Consider the following 13,488-nt stretch of genomic DNA (forward strand, 5'->3'; position numbering starts at 1 on the left):
ACTTGTCCTGACTTGGATTTAGTGATCCCGCTGATGGCCCACCTATTCATGATGATTTTCCCGATGAACAATTGTTTGTTGTTACTAAGTTACCGTGGTATGCGTACATTGTTAACTACTTAGTAACTGGTGAGCTCCCTTCTGAGTGGAGTTCACAAGACAAACGCAAATTCTTGGTCAAGGTGCGAAATTTCTTTTGGGATGATCCATACTTATTCAAGTATTTCCCTGACCAGATTATGCGAAAATGCATTCCCAACGATGAGGTGTCAAGTGTGCTAAACTTTTGCCACAATGATGCTTGTGGTGGTCAATTTTCTGTGAAGAAAACTGCTGCAAAAATCTTACAATGCGGTCTTTACTGGCCCACTTTGTTTAAAGACACCAATGATTTTTGTCGCTCTTGTGTAAGGTGCCAAAAGTTAGGCTCCTTATCCCGTCGGCACATGATGCCCTTGAACCCAATTCTTGTCATCGAAGTATTTGATTGTTGGGGGATAGACTTTATATGACCATTTCAACCTTCTTTTGGTTACCTTTACATCCTTCTTGTTGTGGATTATGTTTCAAAATGGGTCGAGGCGGTACCTTGTCGAAATAATGATAACACGACCGTTGTGAAATTCTTAAAAAAAATGTGTTATCGAGGTTTGGTACCCCTCGCGCTATCATTAGTGATCAAGGCACTCATTTTTGCAACCGATCTTTTGAGGCTCTTATGCGAAAGTACGGTGTACTTCACAAAGTTGCAAATGCCTATCATCCATAAACCAATGGTCAAGCTGAGCTTGCTAATAGGGAGATAAAAATAATTCTTGAAAAGACGGTAAATCCCGATCGAAAAGATTGGTCAACACGTCTTCAAGATGCACTTTGGGCATACCGCACTGCTTACAAGTCCCCTCTTGGGATGTCTCCTTATCGGCTTGTCTATGGAAAAGCATGTCATTTACCTGTTGAACTTGAGCACAAAGCTTATTGGGCTATTAAGGCCCTGAACTTAGATCTAAGTGCGGCAGGTATGAACGGAAAACTCCAATTGTCTAAAATTGAGGAGTTGAGAAATGATGCTTACGATAATTCTAGGATCTACAAAGCAAAGCTGAAAGTTGCTCACGATAAACAGATCCTAAGAAAACATTTTGAGTCGAATCAAAAAGTACAATTGTACGATTCTCATTTGTATCTCCACCCCGGTAAGTTGAGATCGAGGTGGACTGGTCCATATATGGTGAAACAAGTATTCCCCAACGGTTCTGGTGAAGTTAAGGACCCAACCGATGGGAGAATTTTTCGAGTCAACGGCGAGAGACTGAAACATTACATTGAGAGTGTGAGCCTTGTTGAAGAAGTCCTTCTTGAGGACCCAGATTATACACTTTGAATATTTGTTTTCTATCTATATATTATATTATTTATTTTTATTTTGTGTTTTTCTATTTTTCTTTCTATGTTTGTTCTGGGTTTCAGTTATCAGGTTATCTCCGCTCTCACCCCGGGCATATTATCATCATTCAGGTGTACTCTTGTCCCTATCTTTTTCATTTCATATTTTTGTGACATTGAGGACACTATCTAATTTTGAGTTGGGGTGGTGAGCTCTGGTGAGGTTCATTTGGAAAATTATAATTGTCTTGTTGAATTTTTAAGTCAAATTTTTTTCAAAATTATCCAAGCATGATTGTAAAATTACAGTTTGAGTCAATATTTGCTATATTTTGTTACCAAGTTGTGACTTTCAGAGTTCTTTTGTGCACTTTCCAAACATGTGGTAAAATGGTTGTAAACACATATAGTTAAGAAAAATTTTGAGTGTAAAGTTTTTCATTTTTGGTGAGTTGTCATAGTTGAGAAAATAACTTTTTGAACTTTTATTGATCATTTGAGTTGGTAAAGTCAAACTTTTATAATTTCAAACATGACATTTACTAGAGGGATTAATTTTATGTCAAAAGAGCCTTTGTGTTTATTTCTTTGTAACTTTATTGTATTTTTTTATATTTTTATTTTTATATGTTGTCTCTTGTTAAAAAAAAAAGAAGAAGAAGCAAAAAAAAGTAAGAAAAAAAAAGATCATCAAAACAAAAATAAAAGAAAAAAAAATCATCAAAAAAATATATAGGGTAAATACCATTTTGGACCCTGTGTTTTGCAAAAGTTACAGATTGGACCCTGTGTTTTGTTAAATGACAAAATGGACCCTATATTTTCTAAAATAGTAAAAATAGGACCCTGAGCTCAATTTTTGACAACTTTTTTTTTAATACAACCAACTTGAAGACAATGCTTAATAAGAACAGATACAAAAATGTAAACAGTTTTGTCATATCACTTTTAGATCGGATTAAAACTAAATTTTATTTTGACAAAAAATCAATTCAGGGTCCAATTTGTACTATTTAGAAAATACAGGGTCCATTTTGTCATTTAACAAAACACAAGGTCCAATTGATAACTTTTGTAAAATAGAGGATCCAAAATGGTATTTACCAAAATATATATAATGAAAAAAAAAAAGAACAAGAGCAACATCATTTTATTTTGATTTTCAAGTAGTCTCCATCTTTTTTTTGAGAAAAAAATAAAATAAAAAAATAAAAATAGCAAAAGTAATATCATTTTATTTCTATTTTCCTCCATTCTTTCCATATCTAAAAAAAAAAAGTTTCATGTTAGTTTATTTTAATTAAAAAAAAAGGAGAAGCATCACATGTCTCTCTAAAAAAAATTGTTATTATATTTCTTTATTTATTAGTTAGTTAGTTGGCTGTTTATTTTGTGAGTTTTTCATGTAAATCCCAAAGGTTGTTTGTCATTTGAATTCTATTGGTTTGATATGTCTATCCTGTGATCAATATTTGTTCAAATTGCTTGTCCTAAAAAGTTTATCCTCTCTCATTTTGTGCGTTAATTGTTACATTTCTAACTCCAAAGAGTGTCACCCTTCTAATATAAATACTTTCAATACCCGTGAAAAAATTGGAGTTGAGACCTTTACACTTTTGAGATTTTTCGATACTATTTGTGTTAAGACTTGAAATAAAATAAATACAGTTTGGTGGACACACACACAACTCTGTTGTTACAACTGAAATAACACTGATAGCAATCTTTAACTCTCTACTAATATTTTGAAAATGCTTGGATATTTTCGCGTGAGTTATTATCCAATTGGATTTATGATTCTGGACTAAACTTTGTTTATTTGTTTTCTTCTTCTGATTGGCCAAGCTACTTGAACTCAATTGAGTTGGATCAGAAAGCTGGACCAAGGGTGAAATCGTCCAGATGAAGATGAAGCTCTTCAATTTTTTGAATTAATTGTTTTGGTTTAAAACAATTTGGATTTCAAATTTTAGTTAGGGATATTTATCCCTGTTTTTCTCATATTGTTGCAATATTTTTTTTATTTTATTATTAATAAAGTTTTATTTTTCGAAATTCACTATTGCAATTTATGAGATTGAGCTTCATTTAATTTTATCTTCATCAATTATTACCACATTATATTTATATGTTTGTATGTGTAAGTGTTTTTATTATTGATGCAAATTCTATAATATTTACAAACTCTTCATAGAGTTATATTATATAAACACTAGAAATTATTTCTATGTTTATCAATAATTGTTAATTCTCATACAATTATTAAGAATTTGTTTAATAAAAGGATCTTATGATCTGATAGGGGTGGAGAAAAGTTAAGAAAACTATGCAGTTCAACGATCTTTTATATCTAATGAACTCTGGATAGTATTCAACTCCACATAAACTCTATCACACAGAGAATCGTGATCTTTACAACCTTTAGGGGTGGATCATAATCTCTATATACTTAGGGGTGGAGATTTTCCATAGTACCCTATATGTATATTCTTAGGGGTGGAGTCTATTCCACAATTCCCTATGAAACACATATCTTGTTTAAACATAGAAGTAATATAATGAGTCAGCTATTGTCAATATAAATTCTTGATCTTGATTGTATGTTCCATTTCGTTTTTACTGTTGTAAGTAAAAGCATGATACCTTTGAAAGTTCTTTGTTAAAGTTTCACACTACCTTAATTGAGTGGGAGAATTTTAAAGTTCTATACCCATCTTCATTAGGTTGATAATTGTGATAGGTACTTAAGAACACTACTGAAAAGCAAATCTATCCATTCACATGGATAGATATAGCTTATCAGAATTATGAGAATAAGATAAAGAACTCTGGTTCAGTCCATTCGAATGACTTGAACCAAGAATTCTTAATCCTCATAAAATTTTATGGTATCTTAATTTTGATTACTTTAATCTCTGGCATGTATTTTTCACTTCAAATACTAGTCTGCTAAGTTGATGACTTAGTCTTGACTTAAAGTTTCAGACTAATACAAAAGTCACAACTAGGTAACTCTCTAAACAATCAGAGGTTAAAAGTATTATTTAACCAGACATCTGCTATTGAGTGGGAGCTATCTGAGATGTAATCAAATAGGGAACATTAGAAGATATTCAAGAAGGATTTATGAAAGTGATCTATATGTCAGATATTAAGGAACTGTGTATCAGTTGTCTTTGTATCACACCATCTAATTTCGAAATTCTTAAGATGGTGCTTACTTTGGGGGTGGAGGAATTATTGTATAATAATTCAAGCTCTACCAGAGAAGAACTATAACTTGGTATATTCGAAAATACCAGAAAGTTATATCACTGAAGAAAAGTCTACACTGTATTATCTCAATTACATATTTTAAAATATGAGAGATATGTCCTCTGTTAATTCAGATGTACTTTTAAAACAGTAAAGATTTCAGTATCCCTTGATGAGTAAAACATATAGTAAAGGATGTTTCATAAGAGTATTTATGAACTAGTTTCCAGAAGTTTGGGTGGATTTAAATATACTACACTTGATCTGAAGATCAAGACATCAAATTGACCTATTTGCGCAGTTTGTTTTATATTAGTGCAAGTGGGAGTTTGTTAGGTTTTATGCCCTAAATAAAACTCTTTACAATCTGATTAGTTATCAATATAAGAAATTTGAAGTGATTGATGTTTGCATGAATTTTACATGCTAATGCTTTAATATGTTTAATATGTTTATTACATTCATACACACAAAATCAGTTAAATCCAGATCATATGTTTATTCACAATTACAGTATCGTCAACACAGTGGAATGTGATTGTGATCATATGAATCAAAAGTTTTGGTCCCTGTTTCATCAGTGTTATTGGATTTACACTAATGTGATAATCAGCGATGATGTGTACTTACACTTGGAGTAAGTGTTATGTTCTTTCCAGGACATTAGTAAAGTATACTAGTTTCGAATGTATGGAGTATACATTGGACTGGACCGATATTGCAACTAAGTTAAGATATTACAAACTTACCGTTATACATATCTTTCCAAGTCAATATCAGTAGTTGATCTTAAGATTGAAAAGAATCTAAATCCTGATATGTTTGGGCTCAACTCAGGAGTGCTATTCATGTTCTTTGATTTATTAGTTAAGCCTACTTTTGGGTCAGGGTGATACGTATATTTTGGGAACATGATAGTATGATTGAGTGGGAGTGCTGAACATAAATATGGAATCTATAGCTTCTACTGGTGTATAGAAGTTAAGTGATGATTCCCTTCGAGCTTAGCAAATAGAAGTAAATGGATGAGCTCTTGTTTAACTGACTAATTATTAGATCACTAAACACCATTTACAGGTAGCTAAGTGTTTTAAGGGGCAAAATACATTGAGGGGTGAGAACGGTAAAGAAATCCCATCTCGATGTAAATCATCTATATAGAGGATCTTTAAATCACAATAATATTATAACAATGGTTAAATGAGATAGTATATTGGTATCGTGAAACATACAATATGCTCTATATAAGTCTGAGAGTGCAATTCTAAGTTCTAAGAGTGGATTCAACGAAGAATTAATAAGTAGGAATTTACTTGGTAAATTTGGTTCACTTATTGGAAGCTCAGCATATAGATCCATGGTCCCCATTCTAGTTGAGAACATTCTGCTTGTAAGACTCATTAATTGATTCGTGATTGATCAATTATAATTCTAAAGTTAGACTATGTCTGATTTTATGAATTTTCACTAAGCAGGGGTGAAATTGTAAGGAAAAGAGTTTTCTAGGTTCATTTATTTATTAATAGACTTTATATGTCTAATTAATAATTAAATTAAATGACAATATTATTTAATAATGTATTTTAATTATTAAATAATTAGTTTTGGCATTTAAAAGGTTAGAATTGGAAAATTGGCATTTTTGAGAAAATAGAGATAAAATTTGATAAAATTGCAAAATTAAGTGGGGCCCATTACAACACCTATGGCCGGCCACTTATAAGGCTTTTTCAAATTATTATTTTCATTATTTTAATGCCAAATAATTCTAAACTTAAACCTAGTAAGTTGCCTATAAATAGAAAGTGATGGCTCAGTCAAAACACAAGTTTTCAATAAGCCTTTCTGACAGAAATTTCTCTCTTCAGAAAACTGAGCCTTCCTCACTCTCTACCTTGGCCGAAACCTCTCTCCCTCTTTTCCTTCATCTTTTTCGTGACCCTAGTGAAAGAGTAAGTGCCCACACACAGCAAGCAGTAACTCAATCATAGATTGGAAGACTGTGAAGGATCAAAGCTTGAAGAAGAAGGAGATTCGGGCTCAGATCTTGATTATACTCTGCTACAGAAAGGAATCAAGGGTTAGAGATCTGAGTGGAAGGAGACATTTATTCCGCTGCATCAATGTAAGGTTTTCTTAACTTTATATGTGTTTATTTTATCGTTTTAGAAAGTTCATATTTAGGATGTTAATAAACATACTTGTGAGTAGATCTAAGATCCTGGTAAAATAATTCCCAACACAATTTTGTCTCTTCCAAAGCATGTGATGCAATGATGATAAGTCTAGGTCATCATCAACCCTATTTTCTTCTTCCACACTCAACCTTCATCCAAAGAGTAGAAGACAAAATCACAATGGTAACAAAAATAATATTAATTTTATTTTTGATTTGAAATGTCAAATTTAATCTTAATATTTATTTTATGATTCCAAATTTTTATTTATTTATTTTTAGTCATTTTATGGCTCTATAAATAGGAGCTCATTTTAGTAATTTTTGGTGTGTAATTTTTAGTGTAGAAGAACTATAGCAAAATTCTCTCAACTTTTTTTCTCATCTTTACTCTTTAAAAATTTTATAAGAATAATTAGCATAATGGCCTAATCTTCCTTGGAAGGTTAGGGATGATTCCATATGCAAAGTGAGGTTATTTTGTATCTTTGATTCACTTTTTGTTGTAATATTTATTTGAGTAATGCAAGTTCATATTCCACTTTTATTTTTATGTTCTTCTTCCATCTATAGTATCTATGCTAAAATATATATATAGACTTAGTCATGCTCTTTCTATATATTTTTATTTAGTGATTATAGTAATGGTAGTATTGCTCATTTCTATCTTTTATGTTCATTTTTATTTACTTTTTGTTAAATGGTATATAGGTTTAGTCATGCTCTCCCTATGTGTCTAAAAATTAATAAAAGTAATATTAATGTTCATTTTCTTTACTATCACCTCCATCTCCATCTCTATCTCTTTGCCATTATTTTTACTAAAGATATATAGGATTACTCATGCTCTTTCTATGTGTTACTATTTAGTAAAAATAATATTGATGTTTAGTTTTATATTTAATCTTTTATTGCATTATTGCTTGATGTATAATGTCATTTCTAGGTTCTACATAAGATTAAATTATTTCTTTTATTTTTAAGAACTTGTATACTCAAAATATAATGAACTTTAATGTTACATCATTTGTGTCAACTTAGTGAATCAAAGGTACAAAATAGCTAAACAAGCATATGGATGATTCTTGAAGCCTTTCTCTCTTTGACTATTGATTACACTTTTATTTGCTTTCTTTTAATATTTATTACCAAAACAAAAATCTATTCAAACTCTTTTGGTTACTTATTTGTTACTTTTTATTAACCTTTTGTGTTGATTTTTCTACTAACGCTTCTGTCCATAATCATCTCCCTGTTGAATCGACCGCCTCATCTATACTACAACCACCATTAGTGGAAGTCACATTTGGGGCGTTAAACAATCTCCCTATTAGCTAGCTCAACTTGACCATTGGTTTGTGGATGATAGGCATTTGCAACTTTGTGAAGTACACCCTACTTTCGCATAAGAGCCTCAAAAGATCGGTTGCAAAAATGAGTGCCTTGATCACTAATGATAGCGCGAGGGGTACCAAACCTCGATAACACATTTTTTTTAAGAATTTCACAACGGTCGTGTTATCATTATTTCGACAAGGTACCGCCTCGACCCATTTTGAAACATAATCCACAACAAGAAGGATGTAAAGGTAACCAAAAGAAGGTTGAAATGGTCCCATAAAGTCTATCCCCCAACAATCAAATACTTCGATGACAAGAATTGGGTTCAAGGGCATCATGTGCCGACGGGATAAGGAGCCTAACTTTTGGCACCTTACACAAGAGCGACAAAAATCATTGGTGTCTTTAAACAAAGTGGGCCAGTAAAGACCGCATTGTAAGATTTTTGCAGCAGTTTTCTTCACAGAAAAGTGACCACCACAAGCATCATTGTGGCAAAAGTTTAGCACACTTGACACCTCATCGTCGGGAATGCATTTTCGCATAATCTGGTCAGGGAAATACTTGAATAAGTATGGATCATCCCAAAAGAAATTTCGCACCTCGACCAAGAATTTGCGTTTGTCTTGTGAACTCCACTCAGAAGGGAGCTCACCAGTTACTAAGTAGTTAACAATGTACGCATACCACGGTAACTTAGTAACAACAAACAATTGTTCATCGGGAAAATCATCATGAATAGGTGGGCCATCAGCGGGATCACTAAATCCAAGTCAGGACAAGTGATCCGCGACTACATTTTCAACACCTTTCTTGTCTTTGATTGTTATGTCAAATTCTTGCAAGAGGAGGATCCACCTTATTAAGCGAGCCTTAGCATCATTTTTGGAAAGGAGGCACTTAAGGGCGGAGTGATCGGTGAAGATCGTAATAGGTGATCCAATCAGGTAAGCTCGAAATTTGTCAAGAGCAAAGACAACGGCAAGCAACTCTTTTTCGGTAGTGGAATAGTTCATTTGAGCACTATTAAGAGTTCTACTTGCATAGTAGACAACAAAAGGTTTCCCCTCCCTTCGTTGTCCAAGAACAGGTCCAATAGCAAAATTACTGGCATCACACATGATTTCAAAAGGAAGACTCCAATCGGGTGGCTGAATAATGGGAGCAGAAGTGAGTGAATTCACAAGTGTTCGGAAGGACTCCTCACACTTTGGTGTCCACTCAAAATTAGCATCTTTAGCTAGGAGGTTGCATAATGGGCGAGAAATCATTGAAATTTTTTTTATGAACTTCCTATAAAAACCAGCATGGCCAAGAAATGACCGAATGTCTTTGACAGTCTTAGGGGTAGGCAGTTTAGAGATGAGGTCAATTTTAGATTGATCAACCTCAATCCCTTTTTCAGAAACAATGTGGCCTAAGACAATTCCAGAAGATACCATGAAATGACACTTTTCCCAATTAAGAACAAGACCTTTCTCGATGCATCGTTTTAAAACAACCTCAAGATTGAGAAGGCATGCGTCAAAAGATTTTCCAAAGACGGTTAAGACATCCATGTAAACGTCCATGGTTTTTTCAATCATGTCACGGAAAATACTCATCATGCGTCTTTGGAAAGTAGCTGGTGCATTACACAGTCCAAATGGCATACGCCGGAAAGCATATGTTCCAAAAGGACAAGTGAAAGTGGTCTTCTCTTGGTCGTCTAATGCAATCTCAATTTGATAGTAACCTGAATAACCATCGAGAAAGCAGTGGAAATGATGACTAGCTACGCGCTCAAGAATTTGATCAATGAATGGGAGCGGGAAATGATCTTTACAGGAGGCGGCATTCAATTTTCGATAATCAATGCACATGTGCCAACCCGTCACAATTTTGGTGGAAACAAGGGCCCCTTTTTTATTTAGGACAACAGTAACACCTGATTTCTTAGGCACTACCTGAACCGGACTGACCCATTTGCTGTCGGCCACTGGGTAAACAATAGCCGCATCAAGAAGTTTTAGTACTTCATTTTCACCACTTCTTTCATTGGTGGGTTCAATCTTCTTTGAGGGTCCGTTCATGGGATAGCCTTATCTTCCAGATTAATTCGATGGGTGCAAACTCGAGGGCTAATTCCTTTCATATCAGCAAGCGTCCAACCTATTGCAAGTTTATATTTCCGCAGTACCTCGAGTAACTGTAATTCTTGAGAAGGTTGAAGGTGGGACGAGATGATAACTGGAAAAGTTTTGCCATCTCCGAGAAAAACATGTTTCAAGCCCTTCGAAAGTTGGTCCAATTGATCAAATCATTTGCAGTGGCAAGGAATGGTCTTCCAAGGATGATGGGAATTTTTGATTCCATGTTGACCACAGATTGGGTATCAAGAACAAAGAAGTCCACAGGATAATAGAATTTCTCGATTTGAATAAGAACATCCTCAACGATACCCCGAGGCTTTTTGATAGAGCGGTCAGCAAGTTGCAACACAACGGATGTTGGCTTTATTTCTCCAAGACCAAGTTGCGAGTACACAGAGTAATGTTGGGTTTTGTGCCCTAAATAAAACTCATTTTCAATATAATCAGTTTTACTTATTAATAAAGATCAGAAATAACATTTTATGTTGCATGGTTCACATGATTTATTTCATTATTATATATATAATGTATGAATTCTATTTAAGTCCAAAACATATGAATTTGTTAATGATTATAGTGTTGTCAGCACAGTGGAATACAATCTTAATCATATGTTTGAAAGTTTATTCCCTAATTTGTCAATTCACTGGATTTAGACTGGCATGATAATCAGCGATAGGTATTCTTACACCTTGGATAAGTGTTATGTCCTTTCCAGGGCATTGGCAAAGTTTACCAGTATCGGATGTAATGAGTATACATCAGAAGGGACCGATATTGAACTTTGATTAGATATATTAAAATTTACCGTAATATCTATTCAATTCAATATCACATGTTGATCCTAGATCAAATGATCTTAATCCTGATATGGTTAGGTTCGATCTCAAGAGTATTATACATGTTCTTTAATTTGTTAGTTAAGCCTACTTTTGGGTCAGGGTGATACGTACATTTTGGGAACAGGATAGTATAATTGAGTGGGAGTGCAATATGGAGCCTATAACTTCTATAGGAATTTAGAAGTGAAACGATGATATCCTTCGAGCTTGGCTAAACAGAGATAAATGGTAGAGATCTCATTTCACTTCGCTGAAATATCATTTATACGGAGCTAAGTGTTTTAAGGATAAAATACATTGAAGGTGTAACGGTAATTTAGTTCATATTCAATGTAGATCATCTATTAGAGGGTCATTGATCAAATTAGGATTATAACAATGGATAACTAATAGCGTATCTATATTGTGGAACATATAGAGCATTCGATATGACTGAGAGTGCAATTTCAAGTTCTAAGTGTGGATTCAATAAGGAGTAAATTCGGTTCGACTTATTGGAAGCTCGGTTATATGCCCATGGTCCCCATACTAGTTGAGACCATACTGCTTGTAAGACTCAGTTAATTGATTTTAATTAATCAATTATAATTCTAAAGTTAGACTATGTCTACTTTATGAATTTTCACTAAGCAAGGGCGAAATTATAAAGAAAAGAGATTCTAGGTTTATTTATTAATTAAGAGACTTTATATGTCTAAATTAATAAATATATTAAATGACAATATTATTTAATAATTATTTTTTAAGTTATTAAATAATTAGAATTGGCATTTAAATGGTTAAATTGGAAAATTGGCATTTTTGAGAAAATGGGATTGAAAAATGACAAAATGGCAAAATTACAAAGTGAGGCCCATTATCCTTATATGGCCGGCCACTATGATTAAATTTTAACATTTATATTTTTCATTATTTTAATGCCATACAATTCTAACCCTAAACCTAGATGGCTTTCTATAAATAGAAAGTGATGGCTTCAGGAAACTATGACTTGCATCTTATTTTCTCTCAAAGAAAACCTGAGCCTCCTATTCTATTGATAGCCGCCCCTATCTCTTCTTCTCTTCTTTTCAATTTTCAAATAGCCTTGAGTGAATGAGTAGTGTCCACACACATCAAGTGGTATCTCAATCATAGTATGGAAGATTGTGTAGAATCCAATCAAGAAGGAGAATCAAGAGATCCAGGTTCAGATCTTGGTGATGCTCTGCTACAGAAAGGAATCAAGGGCTAGAGATCTGAACGGAAGAAGTCATTATATTCCGCTGCACCCAATGTAAGGTTTTCTAAACTTTATATGTTCTTTTTTCATTATTTTAGAATTCATATTAGGATGTTAATAAAACATACATGGTAGTAAATCTATATCCTCGTAAAATATTTCCAACAAGTAAGGCATGAGATTCACACTCGCGCCAAGGTTAAGCAACGCTTGGCTGACTTCATGAGTCCCAATTTGGCATGAAATGGTGGGACAACCAGGATCTTTGTATTTTGGCAGTGTCTTTTGTTCGATCACCGCACTCACTTGTTCAGTCAAGAAAGCAGTCTTCTTGACACGGTGCTTTCTCTTAGCAGTGCACAAGTCCTTGATGATTTTAGCATAAGCTGGCACTTGTTTTATCACGTGGAGCAAAGGAAGATTAATCTTCACTTGTGTCAAGTGCTCAAGGAGTTCAGCTCGGTTTTCAGGAATTTTCCCAACAGGTTTAAGAGCTTGGGGAAATGGCACTTTGGCTTGAGAATTGAGTGGTGCACTGTCAGTGGAAACTTTTGGATTTGAAGTAGTGGTTTTGATGGATGGATCCTCCAAAGTTTTACCACTGCTTGTTGTGATGGCGTTAACCCCTTTAACAATGGGATCGTTAGAGGTGGAAGTTTCAGCCATGTGTTTCCCTTGTGCATTAAATTGAGGATGGGAAGGAAGTCTGCCTTTCTCAGAAATAGCCAAGGATGCGGTCAATTTAGAAAAATGACTTTTTATTTCTTGGACATCTTCCTTTAATTGGCGATTGATTTTAGTTTGTTCCTCAATGAATGCATGAATGGTGCTTTCAAGGGAGTTCCCTTGTTGTTGAGCATTGTATTGAGGCGTAGGATATGCCTTTGGAGGTTGAGCTTGATTCTCATTTCTCCGTTGTCCTCCAGATGTTTGAGCTTGGTTGGAGTTATCTCTCCAACTGAAATTTGGGTGGTTTCTCCAACCAGGGTTGTACGTATGGGAGAATGGCTTGTTATATTGTCCTAAGGCATTGCATTGCTCCTCATGAACACCCCCCCCCCCTCTCATTTCTTTGTAAACTAAGCAGTCCTTAGCTAAATGCTCATTTTCTCCACAAACGAAACAAGGTTCGAG

At 34.0% G+C, this 13,488-nt stretch overlaps 1 protein-coding gene across 1 annotated transcript; it reads right to left on the reverse strand.

The window, feature by feature from the left end:
- Positions 1-10,423: 10,423 nt before the first annotated feature.
- Positions 10,424-13,422, reverse strand: LOC115717959 (uncharacterized). The gene is made up of 2 exons (XM_061116397.1): positions 12,543-13,422; positions 10,424-10,707 (listed from the first exon to the last, which is right to left on the reverse strand). Exons 1-2 carry the CDS (start codon positions 13,420-13,422, stop codon positions 10,424-10,426), a joined length of 1,164 nt encoding a protein of 387 aa, XP_060972380.1.
- Between the last annotated feature and the right edge of the window lie 66 nt (positions 13,423-13,488).

This window comes from Cannabis sativa, chromosome 5 (genome assembly GCF_029168945.1).
Source record: "Cannabis sativa cultivar Pink pepper isolate KNU-18-1 chromosome 5, ASM2916894v1, whole genome shotgun sequence".
NCBI classification, from domain to species: Eukaryota; Viridiplantae; Streptophyta; class Magnoliopsida; order Rosales; family Cannabaceae; genus Cannabis; species Cannabis sativa.

What these genes read in the sequence shown, in the direction of transcription:
- LOC115717959 (XM_061116397.1), bottom strand. Translation starts at nt 13,422, where the DNA reads ATGAGAGGGGGGGGGGGTGTTCATGAGGAGCAATGCAATGCCTTAGGA. An exon ending in GTTGCTTAACCTTGGCGCGA is followed by an intron (nt 10,708 to 12,542) that starts GTGTGAATCTCA and finishes AGTTTTATTTAG; the next exon opens with GGCACAAAACCCAACATTAC.